General features: G+C 38.7%; 1 protein-coding gene across 10 annotated transcripts in view; it reads left to right on the forward strand.

Moving 5' to 3' along the window:
- The window catches only part of LOC134654947 (sodium channel protein 60E-like), a 238,672-nt gene that overhangs the window by 204,283 nt on the left and 10,191 nt on the right, over nt 1–24,198 (forward strand). For 8 of the 10 annotated variants that reach the window (XM_063510368.1, XM_063510374.1, XM_063510370.1 and 5 more), the window contains 5 exons: nt 8,122–8,256; nt 9,016–9,233; nt 20,970–21,079; nt 22,549–22,808; nt 23,214–23,337. In XM_063510368.1, coding sequence (XP_063366438.1) covers nt 8,122–8,256; nt 9,016–9,233; nt 20,970–21,079; nt 22,549–22,808; nt 23,214–23,337 — 847 coding nt within the window. The remainder of the gene's footprint in view (nt 1–8,121; nt 8,257–9,015; nt 9,234–20,969; nt 21,080–22,548; nt 22,809–23,213; nt 23,338–24,198) is intronic. The other 2 variants (XM_063510371.1, XM_063510372.1) reach the window with 1 other exon arrangement.

Here is a 24,198-nt window from a genome sequence, read left to right on the forward strand (position 1 = left end):
AAATGGATATGGTCTTCAGAATCAACATACGAATACCTCTGACTATCTATCTACCTATACATAATGTATTTACTTATGTCCAATTTCCATTTATCCACAAATTTCAGTAGGTAACGCTTAATACCTACCGCCATTGCTGCACTCTCAAATTCTAACAATTTGTGTACCTTCGAAACTAAAGGGAACAGAATGTACCAGAATGTACCTACTAAGTACTAACAAATTTTGGCCAGGAATAATTAGCGAAATACGTGTAGCAGGTTGGTTTTTAAATAAGGAAAAATTGAATATTCGGGAAGTACGAGTATGTTCTAGTACCTACCTAAGATGCAGTATTAATTTTTGTAAGGTAAACCAACACTAACGAGAATTCGTAAATTCCTATTTCATGTGAAACTTCTGTGTTACTGTTACGTTGATTTGACTTAAAATCATAACATGATATATGTATATTAAAAAAATCCTCTATTAGGTATACGCTACATTCAAAAGTACCCCCGACCAAACTATCCTACCCCTAAATCTCTTTTTTTACACTTACCGCTCTTTTGTCCTAAGTAGCAATCACATTTACCTAACAAAAGCAGTTGTTTGAATAAATTTCAGACATAAACCGTGAACGTGTCTCAGTAATACACTTTCCGGGGCAAAATGAGTAATGCTCCAAACCTCTGAGGTGCATTCAGACTTTTAAAACATGATACCAATATTCTCCTTCTCAGTGCATCTCTTTATAACTCTCTCATCGGAATGATGAAATGATGGTCCTTACGAAAGTTCATTTTTATATGGAGTAACTGTCATGTAAGATGTTTTGGAGGTTTAGCACATAATATTATACGGTAGGTAAAAACAATTCATTCTTTTTTAATTCAGCTCAAACGAAAAGAGTCTTGAAGCGACTGTCATAGGGACCATCATTCGAGGCAACTATAGTAGCAAATTGTTCCGAGCGCCATGCACTGAAATTTAAAAGTTATTGTTATCGTATTTTAAAAACTGAATATGCCTCTCGAAAGTTGTAACCTCGACACCTGTTACTCGATGCAACTTTATCGCTGTGTTGTTCGGTTTTTACACTTTTTACCGCCCAAACTGAACGTTTATTGTTATTTTAAAAGGTTTAGAAATGAGCGTAATCTTTATTTTTCTTTATTAAGAAAATGTTGCCTGGTAGAAGCAGATCTAAAGCACTCACCACAGGTCCAAATTACGTGATTAAAGGATGACTCACACTAGAACGGTCCGGGTCCGGGCCGAGGCTTCTGACATCTCGTTTTCTTTGACGGGTGATCGGTGATCGCCGATATTCCCGGCTAAAATACATGTTTATAGTAGTAGGACCAAGCCAAATCAGCATAGCAGTTGCAATGACATAGTGTAACGTCATCATAAATGTCAAATTTGAAACAGCTCAAGTTGTAAAGCGCATTGTTCCCTGTGTGTAAGATGTCTGCACCTGTTAGAAACTGTAACATGAAGGCGTTGTAATAACAACTTTCATCGTGGCGTTATTACGAATCTCGTGAGTATTCCGTCAATTCCGTGACGTCAGGTTCACAGGTGCTATTGTTATCTACTGTAATAGCTGGAGGTCCATTCTGATTCAGCAATTTGTTATGGTGGTGATCTTGTTTTAATAAGACTTTGGCGCTCGTCGTGGTGATTCGTCCGCATCTCACGCACGACTTTCATGGTAGTTCTCATGCACCAATCAGCGTGATCGATCTTCGTATCAAAACATGATCAAGGCTGTAACAAATTGTTAAAGCAGTATCGGCTTGCTTTCTAATGTGGCGCCGGCACAGGCCACTATAATAAACAAGCAGCAATGATAAAATAACGGCTTGATCAGTACAATTAAATTAGGTAGCTGTTATACTTAACCCCCTCCCTCCCCTTGCCTTTTAGTGGTAAGTTCGCCTTTGTCCATAACATTTTTATTCTTGTTTTGTTTTATGCGTTCTATGTAAACCTGTTTATGTGCAATAAAGTGACATACATAGGTCCATACATACATATATACTTAATTGTTACTATAATAAATACCATGATAATACCTACCTTTTAGTATAAAAATAATCTAACGGAGCGATTTTCAAAATGTTGTGCATCAATCTTGATTCTATGTAAGTAGATAGAGCTAAAAAGTTTAAATAATTAACAAAGCACAAAAAAGTTAGGGTCGAGACAAAGTGTTTTATACAAAAAGTGAAAACCGCCCTACAGCGTTAGTACCGCTACGTCTGCAGATGATATCAACTCGGGGCCTTTCCTCGCAGAATTAATTAAAGCCCAGCAAAACAGCCCTTACATTATGAATACGCTCAGACTAAAGTTCATTTCGGGACGGCCCTTTATACCAACGTTGGCTAAGCTTCGGATCAGAGACGAGTGAATATTACCGACTGGTCTTCATGCAATTCTAGTTTAGTGATCATCAGATCAGCTGCTCCATTAAGATACAATCGAGATAATAGGTACCTACAAGACACATCCATCAAATACAACTTCTGTCTGACAAAGAGCAATAGACCGCCCGTATTTCTAGCGAGGACCGATTGACTCACACAAATGATACAAAAATACAATCAAGAAAATAAACGGAAAAAAATATGTCTACAGCTCGCTTCACGCTAAGCAGTCACATGCGACGCACTTTTCCGGCCTTCTACACTTCTTGAAATCTTGGATTTTATTACTGTAATCCTTCGAGAAAATTTACTAAGCGAAGGTCGAACTTCTATAGGCGACTTTGAGCTTTGTATCTATATGATAACAGTCTGTAGTATTTACCTATCTTCTCTATTTCAAATCATTAAGGTACATTTCGCTGAGGTATGGCTACAATTGCGCATTTGTTGTTGATTTAATGTTTGCTGGGAGTTGTAGAAGGGCCTAATTGATTTGAGTTAAGGCTCCATTTAGAAGCCATTTGTAGACTGGGTGACTAAAACATGGCTGACAGTCTTAACTGATGTTTTTAAATACCGCAAATATTGACGCATCGATTGAAACTGAATTAGTCCCGATGCTGAACACTGTCCCAATAATTGCCACTTTCAATCTTACTCATCAGTTACTCATATTTCCATTAAGCAAAAAGGTGACAGAAAGGTGGTCAACTATTGAGCTTACGTTAATTCAATCAAGATTGTTACTATCGTAATACAAATATGATTGACAAACGCGCTTTATATTACGATAGTCGCACTTATCACGCGAATACGATAAGACAAAGCAAGATGCTTGGAAGTAAGGCTGATTTTACTGTCACGCGGACCGTCCGTGCGGGTCGCTCCGCACCGGACCAATTTGTATTAAGTTCAGGGAGCGTTTTAGAGGGAGCGGTTTAGGGAGGGTTTCCGCGCGGTCGACCGTCCGCGCAGACTGCTTTCTCATACAATTTGACGGTGCGGAGCGATCCGCACGGACGGTCCGCGTGACACTAAAACCAGCCTAAGAAACGGGCATTGTATATCCTATCATATGTTAATCGTACCGGTGAAGTCAATTCTTTGTTGAACCGAGGCACATGTAATCGGCTTAAAACAAGTCGACCTGGAAACATGATGTCTAATAAAAAAAGAAATATTTTAATAAATAAACACGCCATTGATCGTGAATTTAGAATCTACATTAATGGACCAATACCTATTCGCATATGGAATATGTGGATTTAATGTAATTGATCAAGTATGGGATTCAATTATTCAAATCAAAGCGGCCGTGTTCCCATCGTGTAGGTACGCGAGGGCGGGCGAGTCGAGTTCTTAACAAAATCATCGAGTAATATACAATTTAAAGCTAAAAAGACTGTCATAGGGCAAAAAGTCTTGTATTTTTATCTCTATGTAAATGGGCGCATGATGCAGGATTATCCTTAAACTATAAAAAAACCAAGTTAATGTATATTCACTCACCCTATGTCAAAACTACATATACCCCTAGAATTGTAGCCCATGAACATGTATGCATGTACACAGGGCCAACACACTGTAACTGTGAACAATTAGAAGTAGTTGACCAACATACCTACCTAGGCCTTAGAATAGACACCAAATTTAACTGGGGTCCACATGTTGACCATGTGTGCAACAAACTTAGGGCAATATTAAGCAACCTTAGTATATTAAAACATAAAATACCATACTCCATACTACGCTTGTTAACATGGCACTTGCAGACTCTGTAATTAACTATGGTATCTCTAGTTATGGGAGAACATACAATACATACTTACAAAAAATATACAATATTCAAATAAGATTACTAAAAACAATAGTTCCTCTAAAAATAAAACTTCAATATAAAAGTAATTATCATAAATTGTTTAAATACTGTAGAATATTTAGTGTATATAATAAAGCAAAACTTGCTGTGATATTAGAATATAAACACTTATTGGGGCAGCTAGACAGGTATAAAAGACCCTCCCACCTCCGGACCCTAACCGATGAACCATATTTTAAAATACCTAATAGCACCAATGAATATGGGAAAAGGCTCTGGTCAAAATACCTACCTAATATCCTGAACAGCTTACCCAAACAAGTAGTAGAAACTTTAGAAAAATATCCTGATAAAGCAAAGAGTACACTTAAGAAAGCACTGATTAACATGAATTAATGTAAGATATAACTAGTATTAACATGTAAGCACTAACTAACCGTAACAAAACAATATAAGTTCATATACAGGGTGCTTCCTGTAACAGGAGCAATAAATTAAACTGTAGGCTGTACTCCTCAAACTGACCAAGATTTGTTGAGCAACTTTTGAAAATAACTCATGTTTTGATTTTTATTACACTTTAAAGTTTATTCTAAGACGCAATGTATTGCAAATTTTGTTATGTTTAAAGCGTGACAAGCAACGTCAAACTCACTAATGTCAGTGTACATTGAAGCCAATATTTATTTTGTATGAAAAAGAGGAAGTCTAAAGGATTCATAATTTTTAAAAGTTGCTGAACAAATGTTGGTCTGTTTGAGGAGTACAGCCTTTAGTTTAATTTATTGCTCCTGTTACAGGAAGCACCCTGTATAAGGCTAAGCTTAGTTTAAATAATCTCCAAATATAGAGATTGTAACTGAGATTGATTGTACAACTAACCTCTTGATTGAAAATAAACAGATTAATTTTTTTTTTTTTTTTTTAATTTGTTTACACATATCGCCCAGACACAGTTAAAAAGGAAGAGTTTCACTCATTCGGCTATACCTTTCTGATCTTCTAACCTTCTGGGCCATCTGTTCTGTAGAGACTAGAGTTATTTCTAGTACCAACTTATTACTGGTTTATCTAAGACTTCGTCTATTCGCTCAGTGTAAATGGCGCCCTAGCTCGAGTAGCGACGCCTGAAATAATAGTCGATTAAGATTAATTATTCTATTCCGTGGGAATTTCACTTTGCAGTTTCTTGATTTCTTAACCATTGTTGCGATAGCCACTATTATTGCGTTGGCGGAGAAATAATCACGGACTAAATTGATTTGAAATTATAACTTTCCGTAGTTTATTAACAGAGTAAGTATCTTGTTGGATTTCATACACAAATTAATAGGCAATACGTATCCGTTGTATTGTAATTTAATCACAGAAAGATTTTGGACTATAGTTAAAATATGGTTTTACAGTACATCTATCTTATCTTATACGAGCAATTCTTGTATATTTATTTATTGTGTATATATATATATATATATTTCGGGGATCTCGGAAACGGCTCCAACGATTTCGATGAAATTAGCTAAATGGGGGGTTTCGGGGGCGAAAAATCGATCTAACAGGTCTTATCTCTGGGAAAACGCGCATTTTTGAGTTTTTATATGTTATCCGAGCTTTGCTCGGTCTCCCATATATTAACAACTTAATGTGAAATTACCTTTCCTCTGCTCAGATTACCCAGCACATTATCGTCAACGAGCAATTCGATAACCTATCGACGCTCGAATCGTTGACTGAATTAAAGTCTCGATTCTCGATCATTTGAGGAGCTCTGTTTCGAAATGTTTAATGACAGACGCCCGGAGAGAACCATTTAATGCCAGATGAACAGCAAATGAAACGTTTACCGCCATTCCCGCTATTTAATGAAAATACCGAATTCGAGACAAACCTTAATTAATGAGTAATTTGAAGCTGTTTATTGGCGAAACAATCATTGTATCGATAAACTGTGCAGTCAAAAGTAATCATAACAGAATTTTATCACGCAAAAAATGCACAATTGGTTGGAGCAATTTAGTAAAATTGGAATTCGATGTTCTTTTGATGAATAAAAATTGATTTGAATTTTTAAAGGTTTTTGCAGGCGTAAAATTGAATAACAGCGCCCGTAGTTTTTAAAGGGTTTTATAGTGTTCAGTGTTCACACATGAAACCGCCAACAAATATTGTCGCTATGGCGAGATAAATATTATTTTAACAAAAGAGAACTTTTTTGTTTACCTACTGCGCGAGAGAGATGGGGCATGTGCAGGGCCGGATTAAGCATGTCGGGGCCCCTAGGCAGTGCAATGCTCGGGGCCCCCGTACAGTTAATTCTGCATACATAAGTTCAGTTGTAAGCAAGTTGCAAGTAAGTTTGCGGTTTTAATTTCAACCTTCACGTGTCGGTTGAGCCGATCCGAACATCCCGAATGTTTTTTTCGCTCTTGCGTGGACATAAAGGTTTTTTATATTAGTTTTTGCCGATTCCTCCTTGCGTCCAGTGTGGGGAGAGCTCTTTTTTCTCAATAAGTAGTTAAATATTTTGCGAGGCTGAACAGCGATTGTCCGACCATATGAGCCACATGATTAAAATTTACCTAATAATAAAGATTTTACATGTGTTTAAATGATTATTCATTAACCAGTCAAACTAGCATGTAAGTACAGGGTAAATCGGAGAAGCAATAAAAATCGCGAAAGCGTGATTTTCTGAAAAAATTGTGAAAGCGTGTTAAAAAGGCCTAAAAATCCGAAGTTACCCAATGAGGTTTCATGCGAGGTCAAAGCCGTGCTTCAGGATAAGCTCAGCTAGATCACAGACGACAACCAATGTCCATTGTATTAATAATAAGCGAGACCGCAGGCCGAGCTTGGCGCAGCGAGGCCAAAGGCTAAGCTGAAGAAGAGATTTGGTAGGCGAACCAAAAATTGAGGTAAAAAGTGAGGCTGAAGGTCGAGCTCAGTAATCTCCACATACTTAACTAGCCCAAAGCGTACTTAACCAGCGAGGTGAGCTTTCATGCGAGGCAAAAGGCTAAGCTTCTGAAATCAATGAATCAAAGCAGCGCTCTGATACGAACCAATCGTCAAATATTACTCAACAATAATATATGTGTCATACAAGAGTTACTCGGAGGGCCGAAGTTTCATTAGGGAGGTTTTAGACCCTCGGGAGCCTGAGATTCGAGCTCGATTTACAGACTTTAAAAGCTATAAAATAACATAATTTACATAATCATTTGATGATTGTGTGTCTGAGAAACTGATATTGGACATTAGGTATAAGTAGTTAACATAAAAATTTATGAATTTTGGCCATATGCCAAACTTGGCAAACACATTTTTTTTTTTGGCGCGCGCGGGGCCGTCGGGGCCCCCTAGCCGAGGCGGGGCCCATAGGCAGTTGCCTACTCTGCCTTAGGGTTAATCCGGCCCTGGGCATGTGGAATAAGAGTAGTAATAACCAATCTAATGATGATTGCGGACGAGCAAATTTATATGCAGTTTTCCAAATTTCGTGTTATCCGACCACAGTGTAAAAATCGACTTGCAACGTAACATTTCATAATTATTTTACACTTGGGTCATACCTGCACATTTTATTGTATGCATTACTACTACTGCACTACTCATTCGTGTCTTTCCTATTGACTTTGCAGATTTAAGAGAATCAAAAACTAATTGTTGAACAGTCCCTACGTTTACAGGCGGGATATTTTTTTCTGAAATGTGTTTGACCCATTTAGTATATCGACTACCGTAGGCTCAAAGGGCGTAAGGGTTACAAAGTGTAACTGCGTTCATAATTCATTTTCGCCATTTTGTCCCTTACGCCCTTTGAGCCTACGGTAATCGATATATTAAAGCTTGTTCCCTAAACAATAACTCTACTGTATGGTGTTGCAGGTGCTATCGTCCTGCGGCCCGATGTCCGTATCGTTCTTCACGGTGGTGGTGTTCTTCGGCTCTTTCTACCTGATCAACCTGATGCTGGCCGTCGTGGCGCTCAGCTACGAGGAGGAGTCGCAGATCACACAAGAGGTAGGTCGCAGATCACACAAGAGGTAGGTCGCAGATCACACAAGAGGTAGGTCGCAGATCACGCAAGAGGTAGGTCGCAGATCAGACCACACATAATTAGGTCGCAGGCCAAACATGGTATGTTACTCAAGAGGAAGAGAGGAGGTTACAGGAACAGAGGCCTCCTGGCAGAGGAGTCAGAGGAGACTGCAATGCACATTCTCTGTTCCTGTAGACCACTAATGTCAAAAAGAAGTAGGTACCTACTTAGGGCGGCATGTATTGCAACCCTATGAGGTACAGAACGTTACGGCCCAAAGCATCTGTAATTTTCTGGATGCAACGGGCATTAGTAATGAACTTTAAAGGGCCGTCACAATAGATCAATACTTGGTCGACGTGACACTCAAAGGCCCGATACCACCCCAATAATAATAATAAAATACTCAAGAGGTCGCAGCTAGATCACAGATTCTGAGGTCCTAGATCTCAGATTCTAAGGTCCGAAGTGAGTGTCGTTTTGTCGGTGGTGGTCGGGTCACGGTCATGCTACCAAATAAACCTGATGCCGCAAAGATCACACAAGATATACCTAAGGACGCATATCAATAGAGGCAGGTCGCAGGTGGTACTGTAGACGTTCAATTATCGGTGATATAAGTTCCAACCAGAAACTAGCTTCCATTAACCTTAGCTTTTGAGAGCAGAAGAGTTACCTACATTTTTGTTCCGTCAACGTATGACCCTTTATACGCACTAACAATACATATTTTATCACAGGAAAGAAAAAAGGATCTAAACGAGCACAGGGACGACTCGACGTTCAGTTTCGACCCCACGTCGTTAGCCGTCAGGACGCTAGCCAAGGACTCTAAGAAGAGGATAGACGCCCGCAAAGGGCTACTATTAGCATCGTACTCTAGGAAGAGAACGAGGAGACGCAAGCGAGGGAAGAGCGCCATTCACCACGCTGCTGCCGTCGCTGCTGTGGCTGAGAGGTAAGAACAGGGCCGTCTTAGTGCAAGGCCTGAGTGGACGCTCGGAGCGGAGCGTTCGGCGGGGCGTGCAGCGTGGCGTCAAGCTCCCAAGGGATTTGAGCAGCGTGCACTAAGGCCACTCCTATACGCTTGCATTTATTTAACATGCACGCCGCACGCCCCGCCCCGCTGCACGCCCAACTCGAGCGTCCACTCAGGCCTTATACTTAAACTATGCTGGGGCCTTGGGCACTCAAGAATTTGGGGGCCCTTTTGGAAAGTAAAAATATCCTAAAAGTCAATGTTTTGTAGGATCTCACTTTCTATGCACGTAACCCGTTTGCTCGCTGTTACTGTCTGTCCTTCGGGCCCCTGAGGATCGGGACCCCCTGAGGGCCCTGGGCACGGGCCCCGTGTGCCCTTGTGGTAAAGACGGTACTGGGTAAGAAAAGGATGAACGGATTTTGTTCACATAGTTGTAGTAGTCTTTGGGAAAATAACCGGTTGAGGTTGGTCTTGTGTTGGCGTTGCTGTCGTGCGTGGCTGTAGAATCTTACATGATACGAAAGACGATAAGCACACAGGGTTTACTGTGTCCAATATAAAGACACAGTCATACAACTCACGGCAGTTTAAAGTTGGGTTAAGGTTAAGCGTTAAAACGCAGAAATAACTCCCCTCAATTTATAAGATGAAAAAATATGTCATAATTATACTAACCTCGTTCCACCCACCATGCAAAATTATAGCCAGGGAAGTTTGGATCTTGTTTTATTTTCAATTGGGTTGAATTTCATTTGTTCGAAAATTTTACGAGACAGATGAAATACTTACTTTGTTTTTTTCGATGGAATGTCAACCTTAATTAGGTTGACATTCCATCGAAGCTGAATGTACATCCTAATGTACATTGGGCGGCATGAGGCTAAAGAAAATATAGCAAATTTGAGCTGAATAAATCGGTAATAAAGTAACAAAACATACCTATAGAAAAACAACACAACCTCACTGGATTTGGACTTTTTAGAATCATCTCACTGAATTGGTTTGGCAGAAAAAAGTACCTACGTATCTAATAAATAGTTGGTAACAAAAATGAGAACAGTGACAAAAACTAATATCTCAAAGAACTGACAAGAACTCCTAACGAGGTCCCTACTAGTATATACATATTAGAGATAGTAAGTCTATTATCTCACAAGCTCCAGATTTCTTCGCGCGCAAAGTAAACGTTATTACCTAGACAGTGTAAAAGGTCAATTGAGACATCGTAGTCACTACACTAGATAGTTTTATAGCTATCACAGCAACAGGTAGCTTACACGTCAACGCTTCGTATCTATTAGAAAAATAACATTGTTCAGGAATAACAGCGTTGAAATTTTTAGTGAAGATCCTAATAAATATGATTAGTCCGATATTTATTTATTTTTGCTGTTTTCGTTATAAATAGGTACCTACGAAAGAACCTTTTTCTTCAATTTAAGTTTACTTCGTCTGGTTATCAAAAAATATCTAGCAGATTAATTAAGTTACAAAGCCTACCAAGACTAACACTACCATAGGTAAGTACCAATAATATTATTAACATTTTAATATTTGATCCCAATTATTATTTTCCTATGCCATATCCATTACTGAGGTTCAGCTTAATCTGCCTTCTCCTTTGTCTTTTATTTTAAATCTGAAGTCAAACATGAACATTTTGAGGGTAAAAACAGACGTTTCTACAGAACCGACAGAAATAGTAAAACCCTTTTAAGTAACTTCTCAAACTTCAAAAATCCATTTCATCCGGCGCCGGCGGCTACCGAACATTGACTTTCCGTTTAAACCCGACTAAGCCCCTGTCGTGTGTTCTCATGGCTACGCTAGCTCTGATAAGTATATCAAATTTTTAGGTTTTGGTCTCCGTATGACGCCATACGCTGCATACAGCGTCGCATTCTTAATAAATATTGATATCTTCCTATATTAGATGACACTACACGCAGCCGTGTTACCCGAGAAAGACCTTGGCACATCAGCGTAAAATTGGGTGAATATAATGTACAACTTCACAATTAGAAAGCGATTATTGGGGTTATGTACCCGAAGATTACCAAAGGAATCCTATTACTAAGCCTCCAGCGGTATCTGCTCGTCCGAGCGGTCTGTCGGCGCGGAATATAAATATCCATCTGCAATGGTACTTATATGCAAATTATGCAATACCACATCTGCTATGGTAATGGTAAATATTTCCGAACCCTACGTACGAGGCTCCGCCTTGTACTAGTCCAGTTTTGCCACATAGCTCGGTTAGCAATTGAAAGGACGCTATAAACGTCCACCGCACTCTTCGGCGTTCCATGCATCAATGGAATTGCAACGTCTCGTCACACAGATCTGTATTTGCATGGTTTTGCATCAGTACTTGGAGCGAAATGTTCAAAATGTCTAGCGGCGAAGTATTTTGATTTGAATAAATGCCTCACATGGCACTGTGCAAAACGAAAGTATGATACGACACATAAAATTTACGAAAGTTTATAATTTATAATATAACGTAAACAAGAACGGGAACGCGTTACAACAAATGCAATTATACAGTAATTATCTGTACGTCAAATGTGAAAGACTTTATTAACTTAAATTACAATTTTACCTAGTTATTTATACCGTTAAATGATGAATAGCCGATAAGTACCTACCACCTGTCATCATCAAATAGAAAAGACTAAAATTGTTATAATTTTATATAGCATGTGATTGGAAATTGATTGACTTTTATATGATTGAAAATTGATTGACTTAAAAATACCATTCGTATTGAATACATTACTTATTAAATGTACGAATAAGTACAAGCGAAAATGACAACTTCCGTTTATGAGAAGTTCTCAAAACAATATTTGTACTAAACTTCCTATCATTTTGCAAAAGCGAAACAAACGAAACAAGATTTTGTGTTTCAATTTCGCTTACAGCTATTGTTTTGCGGATAATTTCGGTATGATACCGTTCGTTTGTTGGTTATCGTGACGCACAATATACGAAGGCATGGGGTTGCCCGACTAATATATAAATTCCTAACCAAAAATGCCGGGCAAAGAGTGGGGTATTATTAATATGTGATACTACTTTTCTAGTTGTTGTTTACTTATTGAAAAACTGAAGGCCGAAATGAAACTGACAAAATGGGGCCAGTAGTGATGGAAAATGTTTTGTTTAATTTTGGGGGATGATGCAACTCTCTGACAAGGTGTTTCGGCGCAGTCCAAACACTCAAGAGCAATGGAAATGGGTCATTTTGTAATAGTAATAGTAATTTATTTGCTTTAAATGTAGTACAATTGTGGTGTTACAATGGTTGAGTGAGCGTACATTCAGACTTTAATAAGTCATGCAAATTATTTCCTTAATAGCTATTTATTTCTAAACTTATAATTACTATTTACATATTTAGCTTAAACATTAACGAAGATTACATGTAAACAGATAAGAAAGGAAAAGGCAAGAGAGAACCATCTATTTTCAATTTAAAAATAGAATTCAAAATAAATTAAAATTGTACAGATATTTTAACACAAAGTGACCCCGTTTCCATTGCACTTGCAAAATTCCTGATAGGGCGGGGAAAATTCTGACGTGTGGTAACCCTACAAAAGGCCCCCGAGAAAACTCGTCCGTTGTCGCAAATTCAATTGGAACCAATGTTCAATATGTAGGAAATGGCCTTATTTTATTACCTGCCTCGACCTCTTATTTCAAAGGATTCCCCCACAAAGAGGTCGCGTTATAAAACTTTGCGATGGCTCGTATCCTTTTTATTTATGGGTGTCGTGTGTTAAAAGGCATATTGAATGGTGTGTTAGTTTCTCCCTATTTACCAACATACTTATATTAATGTTTACCTGTGCCCACGTATTCGTTTCCTTCTCAGTATATCAAATATTACATTTTAGCAGAGATGCGATTTATTTGAAATACTTCTATTTAAAATGCAAATACAAAATGCAAAATACCTATTTTGTATTTTGCATTTAAATGCCTTTAGTAAAAAAACATTTTGTATTTTATTTGAAATACTTTTCGAGATGTATTTTGCATTTTTAATATTCATTTCAAAATGCAAAATACTTTGCGATTAAGTTTAGCCAACATTACCAGTCAAACAAAATGAAATGAACGAATGACGCTTGTATTGCCGAATTTGACCGATAGAGGCGCCTGCTAGCCATGCGCGCCCTTTTTAGGGTTCCGTACCCAAAGGGTAAAAACGGGACCCTATTACTAAGACTCCGCTGTCCGTCCGTCCGTCCGTCCGTCTGTCACCAGGCTGTATCTCACGAACCGTGATAGCTAGACAGCTGAAATTTTCACAGATGATGTATTTCTGTTGCCGCTATAACAACAAATACTAAAAACAGAATAAAATAAAGATTTAAGTGGGGCTCCCATACAACAAACGTGATTTTTGACCGAAGTTAAGCAACGTCGGGCGGGGACAGTACTTGGATGGGTGACCGTTTTTTTGCTTGTTTTGTTATATTTTTTGTTGATGGTGCGGAACCCTCCGTGCGCGAGTTCGACTCGCACTTGGCCGGTTTTTTTTCTTTGGTCAGAGTGCGCGTCTGCGCCTTATAGCCGTTTAGACTCGCGGCGCGTCTCGTGGCTCGCCTCGACACACTCGGCTTCGGCTTGTCAATTGGTTATAAACCTTATGCCGTGCCGTTAGTGTTTAAATTATATTAGCTCGACGAGCTTGCGAGCCACGAGACGAGTCGCGACTGTCTCGAGCCCACCGCTTACACTTACACTCGCGTCTCGTGGCGCGGCGCGGCTCGTCTAGTGGCTCGCGCGAGAGTCTAAATCGGTTATTATGACCAAAATGTCGATTTCTCATGATAAATACCTAAAATAAATAAAAATATCCGAGATTTGGTCAAAAGGTATTTTATTTAGAAAAAGTATTTTGAAAATACCTATTTTGCATTTAGCATTTGAAATACAAAACGCAAAACTATTTGGTATTTTGCATTTGAAATAGTAAATCTGAAAAGTATTTTGCATTTTATATTTAAATGCTTTTTTAAAACCATTTTGTACATCTCTGCATTTTAGGGTTCCATAGTCAACTAGGAACTCTAATTGTTTTAATTGCCATGTCCGTTTGTAAGTTTGTCTGTACGTCCGCGGTCTAGCTAACTGGCCGTCAGTGCTAGAAAGCTGCAATTCAGCATGTGTATAAATCAATCACGCCAACAAATCAAAAAAAGAAAAAGTAAACAAAATCATTTTTTAGGCAACCACACGTATAGTGCGTGGGGATGTTTTTTTCGCTTCAACCCTAGTGTTCAGTGCCGTTTACGTGCAAGTTCATGTGATTAGCGGCACTTGAAAAATATTGGATTTGTGCATTAACCAAATTTTGTTAGGACTATCCGACCAGCACCCCCCACCCGACTAAAATGAGGCATAAATTCGTGGATTATTGGCAATAATGGCCTCTAAAAAACTGTGAAGTTGTGCAATCATTAAATCATACTATCGCGTACGACGTACGTAATCGTATCAGCGTTGGTACGATTACGACACGATTGACACGATACCATTGACAGGATCCATGACGTTATCTATGGCTGACTCCGTAAATGCCAGTTATGCAAAGAAAAAATATACAATGCCGAAAAAAGCGTACGGATCGCTCGATTGTAAACCGTCACCGAAGCTATCAATTCTCTTTCAAGTAAACTCCTATTTCAATACCGATTTTTCGACACGAACTTAATCTGTCTGTTAGATCAAACGCTCAGTCATTGGAATTCAGTTTAGTTGCCGATTGAAAAATCGTCCTGCCGCAGCAGGACTGTCAGTTTGTTACACTTTTAAATATACTGCCATTTATTTTCTGTACTTATACTTCGTTTTTAGCGTTTTATATACGCTTTTCAAATGACGGGTAACCTCATTTCTTAATTATATCGTATTTTTTGCTGATATACCTATTTTATTCCCTTATCTATTCCTTAAAAAAGAGTTTAATAAAAGGACTTTAATGGACCCTCTGTCCCTACTGCCTCATCCATCGCTCAGTTAGAACAATGAATTCACTCACTCCGTCATTCTGCGTGACCAAAAAGGCTTGTCATTCACAGTAATCACAGTTGACGCGATTGATTGATCGCGAGACGATAAATTTATATGGGTGGTTTAGTCACATAAATGATAACAAAGCTTTTTAGTGATACGAGGAATCGAGAATAATATCTTATTAAAGTAAAACAATACACAGAATTTTGAGTTCGAATGTTTTAAACTCCTTAGAAAAGCCGTAAAATAGATTTTTTTTTACCAATATCTGTCGAAGTTTGACATCTTGATCTAAATAATTCAAATGCCCCTCTTCCTCCAGCTCAATCATGATAATATTAAATGGAAGATGGATAAACAACTTTACTTGTAAAGTTACAAAAAGAGAAAAACCAACATACTTACTGTATTACGGGCTATAAATAAAACAGGGCATGAACTAGATAAATTTAAAAGTAAATAAAATATATTCGCCCAGCAATAATGTAAAACGAATTTTCAATACAGATAAGGCGCGAAAATCTGCAGTGATTTGGACCGGTTCACGGTGGCTAAAGCTTTTCACACGCGGATTTTTATAAAACCGCGCCAGCTGTCACCGACCTTTTATTTTGTGCACTTGGCGTATTTTAAAAGGATTTTAACTTTTTCACAAACTGCCATGATCGCAATTTATCTTGCAGTGTTCTCGTTCCTGCCACTGTCGTGTTATTTATTGATATTTTATTCACAATATTTGCGCTTTAATCAATTTACGTACTCGTACCTATCTGTTCTACCCTTGAATTAAGATACGAGTATTTTAACACCTAACCTGGTGGAAAAAAGCTAGATAGTCCAGCATTTGTTACTCTAGCTAGCTGTAAGCATAGCAGGATTTTAAGCAGTTTGCAGCATTTGAAAACTGCATTTGCTATTTCTTTAATAATTGATGCCTCTGCATTCGCAGATAACGCTGTCTGTACTTATTCGTAGCATTGTTGCATAAATAAACAGATACCTTCAACAGGACCTCGTAATAACTCACGACTCGACTTTTTTGTTGAGCCTCCTACCCATGATGGCTTATACCTAGATAATAGGTGACATTATTGTATCCCGTTTTCTAGTATATTCTACCCCCTAAAACTTTCTCGAATCTATAGCCAAACGATAATAAATATTTATTTTCAAGAACATTTTCCAAAATGAAAAAGATATGGAAATATAAATTCGTCACTTGCTATACGGTCCGCCACGCTGTCGGTTTGTGTACTCTTGCACTACCTTGAGGATGGTATTCTTTGCGTTTGTATGGTGTTTTTTGGTGGTGGCTTTCTTTGGTATTTTATTTTTAATTTAATTTAATTTTGATTTAATTTGCATTGTCCGTACTTACCTACAAGCCAAGCGCCTTACTCCTCTGAGCTTCGAACTAATATCGCAACACTCGAAAGCAGATCCGATAAATTCCCCACAAACTTCCACAAAGCAGAGTTATTCCAACTGGAAAATAAATGGGCTCTTCTAGCTTTATTTACTGTTATTAATCAGTGTTTGAAAGCTTTTCGTTTGTTAACGAAATGTTTCGGGATTGGTAAACAGTTTCGAGCGTTAAATTAATTTTGAAACGGTATGAACTAACGGAACAAGAAGCTCAAAAAAGCTTGCTCACTAAGTATTAAGGGGAGTTTCTTGTTTCTAATTTATTTTGTTTATTGAGAACCATAACAGATTTTGTAAGAATTTTACCGAAACAACGCACATTAAGTACAAAGTTAGCAATAGTTGGCAATAGCCTATTCGCTCTTTCCTTATTATTCCTTTGCCTTATTCACTGCTAAATAGTTGCATAGTTTTCCCGCTATTTAGCGAAAATATTTCGTAGAGGCGTTACGCCAATGTGTTGTCACTAGCGCTGAAAGACCTACGGGCAGTCGCACTAACCCCATCTCGAATGTACGCGTAAGCCGGCTGATCAAAGTTATCAGCGGTAAACTATGTAACTTATCATACAATAAAAGTTTGGGAATACTTTAACGATGACAGACAGTTTGGTGTCACGTCACCCCACCTTTAGCAACAGACAAATACTATCGAAAAAGCAGCACGTACATATGACCTTCCTTTAAATTTATTGAAAATTCAATTCAACTTCGCTGCGGGAAGTTAATCGCGACACGAATCGACAAATCTAACCGCACCGCCGCCCTAAAAGTCCATAAAAATAATCAATGGCGGGTCATTTATTAGTTTTTCAGTAGTTGCAGCTCGCGGCAACGAGAAATCTCATTCCGTCTGGCTCCTTTATGTGTAGATAGATAGTATTCAGTCTGGGTCTTAAGTGCTAATAGATTTTGATCTAATATCTAGACATTAGCCAAGGGAAGGGTGATTTACTAGAAATTCCTAAAGTAAAAAATAGATACTTCTTTTTTTACCAACTCCAACAAAGGGGGCTCTCGATTCGCCTGCTTTTGTTTTATTTCTGCATAACTAGGTATTATAAGTATAGCGCATTTAAATATGGATAGAATTATGCTCGTATTACCGCCCTCCACACATAACAGCCGTTATGGCCATTGAACACCCGTTCAATATCCATTTACTATTTGTTGCGTGCGAATACAGTAAACTATTGAATGGCTTTTCCAATATCTGTTGCAGCAATATGGCTGGGGCAGAATACTACCCCGTAGTGGCTAATTTTACAAGCCTGCGGGCCGATTAAACTCGAGAAAGTAACAAAATGTTACTTGGCTACCTTATTTAAAAGGTAGGGTCTGCGATGTGATGTGCAATTTTGCAAAATTCTGCGTGTCACGTTATGCTCCGTCGTCACGTCTTTTGGTGTAACATCGCTACTTTAGCGCAAAGGCTGCGTCACTCAAAAAGTAAACATATCTACTTTTACGAGTTAAATTGGGCCATTTTCAACGTCCACCCTGCCTTTAAAATATTGTAGGTAGAGGTTTAACGTCAATATGTCGAGATTAACGGTGAATGGGTTAACCGATATAAAACGTATTTATTTAAAAACCTGAAGGCACAGCAATTTTTTCTTTAAAATGGAAACTTCGCGGCTAGGGGCAAGATGATCTTATATTATGGAACGACTAATACGATCTACGTAACACAATTGAAGCTCATTAGAATATCGTTACACATTTATTCATTATTTGACTGCGTGACACAAAGAAAGGATTAAGCGTTTTCTAAATTGAGTTTTTCATTTGCTCTTATTGAATGTAACTTTCTACAACAAGGCAAAATTGCCACAGTTAGAGTCTGTCCAGAAATAATGTTCGTGGAATGTATTGGGCCCCATACAATCCACGACTTTTCTCTTTCGGAAAAGACTTTACATTACATAAAAGTTAATTAATCACAAACTAACGTTCCAAATTAACCAACCCAACCGATAGTGGTTAAAAAGTCAGCGAACAAGCCTCAGGAAATTATTTACGGTCTCAACTAAGTGTGTCAACTGGCGTAGGTACGTACGAGTACACCTGTGTGACCCGGTTTTGGCGGCAACACAGTGGATTTGCATGATAATGTGTTTGCGGAACTTGGCGTGGCGAGCAGGAAGCGAAGGGTGCTGCCGTTGTCTTGTGCTTCATTTTTTTACAAGCTTTTATTTAAATTGCAATGTATGTACCTATGTATGAATGTTCGGGTCTAATTTAGCTTGCAAAATTTGACCACCCGCGGTATTCGGAAAACAAGATCCCTTCTAGAGAAGAGAACGATACGATATGTACTAGATACCTGGTAGTTTAGATTTCATCTAGATATCTTTTGCAGCTCAATTCGGGCAACCAATGTCACTTTTACGTTAAATTATCGTATTAAGATCGTTTCAAAATCATTTTGAGAGTTAAAAATACATAACGAGACGTTTTAGACATTGTGGAAATCGTTCAAGAGTATCTCCAGAATAGCGGAAATGTCAAATTTGACAGGCTATAGATCTTAAAAATATCGTTGTCGGATCTTGGTGATGTCTAATAGATATCTAATGGATGTCTAGTTCAAAATCCGAATCGGGCCCTATTTCCCATTATTATATTGAGCTGAAACTTCACATGCCCAAAGCCTTATTTTAATTAAAAAAAACTTATTTACCTATTAGTTGAAAAATTACAACTTAGGTACCTTTCCGAAAATTTAATGATCTTACTTATTGCTAAGTATACAAAAATGATAGTGTGTAATTTTATGCACTTCGTTGTGTAATATATTATTGCAGGTTTATACAATTATTTTAAATTTGAGTTTAGAAACTATGAAATGAATGTTTTGTTTAAGTATAATTGTGATATGTGATGTGTGTATTATTCTATTGTGGCCAGGGGTCAATAAATGGTTTTGAGGTTAATGCTATGACTTATTATCTTGGAGCATTTAGAATTGAGGCCTGTCCCTTGCGTCAATCATTAAACAAAGTGTTTATTTTAAGGTTTAGTAGTAGTCATTTTCATTAACAAATTAAGATAGACTCACACATTAATTTAGGCAAATGAGTAAATGAATAAACAACAGTCGTAGATCCCTGCCACCGTGTCCGCTACGCCGTAGCCGTAGTGCTACGCCAGCTAACGCCACTAATGAATTCCAAACAACGCGCTACGCCGCTCAGCGCCCCTCAGGGTAAACAGCAACGCCGACATTTTCGCACATTGCAATTTAGTTTCGTCGGATTTTCACCGGATGACAATGGCGGATGTTACCTAAATAGTGAAACGGCGCGATTCGGGAAATGAATTAGAGATTCACTAGATATGAAATAGTAAAGATATGTGACGTTCCACGGCAAAAGGTACCTTATGGCGGCTGGCGCTTACGCTATTATTAACGCCGCTCCAATGCCGGCTGAAGCCGGGGTAATGGTACCTTTTGCCGTGGAACGTCACATATCTTTACTATTTCATATATCTTGTGAATCTCTAAATCATTTCCCGAATCGCGCCGAAAATGTATGACTCTGCTTTTAGTGCCAGTTATAAATAGTTTAACAATCTCTATGAGAATTTACATTGCCAACTGTGGTAACAGCATTAAACAGCGATGGGTAGCATGTTGCCGCTCGGCAATCTCACCCCAATACTTGGCACAACTTTACGATTTTTTCTTAATCTGTGACGTTATCTATGAAAAGGGACCTTATTGTCGATGTCGCTTACGCCATTATTAACGATGCTCCGATATAAATACAATGCCGCGCGACGCTGTGCTGCATAAGCGCCATCGACAATAAGGTCCCTTTTCATAGATAATATAATAAATAAATATTAGAGGACATTTTACACAAGTTGACTAAGCCCCACGGTAAGCTCTAGGCTTGTGTTGTGGGTACTTAGACAACGATATATATAATATACAAATACTTAAATACATAGAAAACAACCATGACTCAGGAACAAATATCTGTGCTCATCGCACAAATAAATGCCCTTACTGGGATTCGAACCCAGGACCGCGGCTTCACAGGCAGGGTCACTATCCACTAGGCCAGACCGGTCGTCAAATAATGCTCCATTTTCTTGTAAAATGACACCGTAAGATTGTGAACCCGTTAGTTTATAATCTAACGTAGGTTAGCTTAGATTATAATCTCCCTACCGTCAGTTTATAATGTAACTAGCGAGATTATAATATGACGAGTGTTTACAATTTTACGGTGACATAAACATTTCCCAGGTCACGCTCCCGCTCGCGGTCGCGCTCCGTGACGCCGAGCGCGTCGCCGCCGCCGGCGCCCGCGCCGCCGCCCCCGCCCCCGCACACGCTGCACCCCGACAACGCACTAGGTAACGCGCTGGCTCGTTTGGCTGTTGTGGACCAACCTGGTTTGTGCCTTCCGTTGTTGTATGCACATCGACACCAACGCCTCGGCTGCGAAACGCACTCTCCATTTGATTTACCAATGTATGGGCCAAAGTTGTCCCCTACACTTTTTATTTGTGTATTTCTATGTTATTTCTACTCAGAATCACGAGCTCTTTCTATCCTAATAAGAGAAAAAAGTGTCCCAAGGTTTTTTTTCCATTCCGTTACCATTTTTCATACACTTTGTATGGCGGTCACGGAATGGAAAGTTCGAAAAATGTATGGAAATTTTGGGACACTTTTTTTTCTCCTATTAGAATCAAAAGAGCTCATGATTGTGAGTAGAAATAACATAAAAAAATCCCAATTTTGAAAAAAAGTGTAGGGGACAACTTTAAATAAAATGGCCCATATGGCATTCAGTGTTTGCGTTGAGCGTGCGTTTCATGGCCCTCGGGTAACACCGTCGCCGCTTTTCCCCGTACACTCTCCAACCTAACAACGCACTGTGTAACACTGACACGTTTGGCTGTTTGGGACCAACCCGATTTCAACCCTTACTATTGATGTACATACGCCGACAACGCACTAAGTACTGGACCAACCCGGTTTGTCTTCGTATAGCTGTTGTACCCAAACATATATTGACATATATTAACTCACATTTATAGACGGGTCTAACGCGAAATTTATTCAATTACCTTTATAAATTTCGCGTTAAATTTCGCGTTAGACCCGTCTATAAATGTGAGTTAATATGTGTTCAAAACGCGAAGGTTTTAAATATTATATATTGACATGCCCGCCTCGGTTAAGTCCTCCCTTCTCCCTCGCACACGCTTCACCCCAACAACGCATTAGATAATGCACTGAGGTAACCCACTGGATCATTAGACTGTCGTGGTAGAACGTGTTGTGCCCGCATTTCGTTGTACCGATCCAAAATAATCCAAATCCCAAGTCACCCAAGTGTGAGTAGCTACAGATCACGAACGAAGTCTGAGGGATTTTGAACTTCATGGTTCCTGTACGATCCCTCGAACTTCGAGCTTTATATTTTCTGTGTTGATAATATCTATTTTCTATTATGATCCAAGTACTCAAAACGTTCTAGTTGTGATCATTCTGCCTTCTCCATGTTAAATACCTTAGCATTTGGGTTATAGAGAATTCTTCCTTCTTTATCAAGTACCTTTACTAGTCTCAAATACTCATAGAAAATAAAGCCTTCAACTACCTATCTTGATAAACTATTTTAAATTATGTAATTTGCCTTATTCAAAGACATTCAACTTTACTAACTATTAAACATATTATGTACCTACATATTCTGCTTTAATTGAATACACAAATCGATTTGACACATCCCAAACTAACACTAAAACACCTTTCAAATGACTATGATTTAAACGTGCATGGCTGTTAGAGCACTCTTATACAGTACCCTCAGTGATACTCTTCGCAGGTCGAGGGGCGCTGAGCGCCGCCGGCCGGCAGCTGAGCGACCACAGCAACAACCGCGAGTCGTCGCTGGACGACTCGGGCGTCGTCGACGACCACGACGACGGCGAGCACACGTCTGACGACCAGGCGCCGCATCCGCATCCGCATCCTCACCCGCATCCTCATCCGCATCCGCGGCGGGTTCACGTGCAGTTGCCCCCGCCGCCGCCGCCGCAGCCTCCTACTATGCTGGCTTTGATGCCACGGGTAAGGATAATCTTTCGTTAATCTCAACGTTTTCCGAATCCTTTTCATGATAGAGACTTAATTCTTATCGTACTTAAAGCACTCAACGATAAAGGTGTAAATAGTATATATAGACCTCCATGACATGACATGATGAGCACGTATATGGCTCGCAAAACCGCGATAGTACGAGTATTAGGAAAGGAAACATTTGTAACGACAAGTACTGAAATCCATATACTAAATATAACGTCAAAACACATGATTCATGATTGTAAACGAAATAATATGTATATATAATTTCATAGAAAGTTATTTAATTTATTCTTAGAGTACTCATGATTGGTTCCAATGTAATGTCAATGGAGCGATGCGATGTAGGTATGAAACGAGAATAATGATTCAAATTTTTATGACACTTAACAGGAACCAGCACAAACACAGCCACCCCAAACGAAACAGAAATCGTCAGACAAGAAGAAAGGGGACAAGGGCATCCAAGAGAAGTATCCGCTGAACCCGGACTACCTCAACCAGATCGTGGTGCTAGGTAAAGAAATACATATGCTTACTGCACAGCTTCTAATCCTGGAATGTGTCTTGCCATCTATTGTATCAATAAGTCACTTCATCAGAAGAATTATACGTTAAAAGATTTTTCCTGATGTTTACTTCTTTCTACTGCTTAGTATCTAACAATAAATGAAGTATTTGAGTATTAGATGGCACGACACAAGAACACTTATTCCCAATTGGCACGGCTTCTCTGGAGCACAGGACAAAGTTAAACGATGCTGCTATAACAGAATGCTTACACCAACAACTAGACAAACAACAAAATACACGACATGCGCTGAAACAACATTGGCAAAAGCTGATTATAACTTACGTAGATTAGCATTAATTATGTAAGATATTTCTGGTTCTATGCATGGTATATTCCTTCTATACCTACTTTTGAATCTGCCACGTTTGAAATAAACATCTAGTACATACCTAGGCTATTCTATGAACTTTCGACGCTTATGTTTCTTGCAAAATTATCTTTTGATATTATTGGAAAACAGTGTACAGACTACGTCCGCGTATTTTTCTAAATTGCTGTAGTATTATCTACAATAACTTCTAAACTTCTAACTTTTTAATTGCCCTATCCTATCCTAATCTAAGTCTCATTTTAAATTTGATGATTATTTCATTTTGAGCATCTTTTTCAGACACATCTGTTTTCTAAATCTTGAGGAAATGGTTTTTTATAAGTGAATTCTTCAGAAGCTAGACGAATGTCCAAAAAATCTCAAAAATTGGTTTCATGGTCATTCTAACAGTTTCATATACAGTTGGCAACAATTTATTTATATGGTTGGTTTGCATAAGCCTTCAAATGTTGACCAGAGTTTTTGCCAAATTC

This window comes from Cydia amplana, chromosome 16 (genome assembly GCF_948474715.1).
Source record: "Cydia amplana chromosome 16, ilCydAmpl1.1, whole genome shotgun sequence".
Taxonomy (NCBI): Eukaryota; Metazoa; Arthropoda; class Insecta; order Lepidoptera; family Tortricidae; genus Cydia; species Cydia amplana.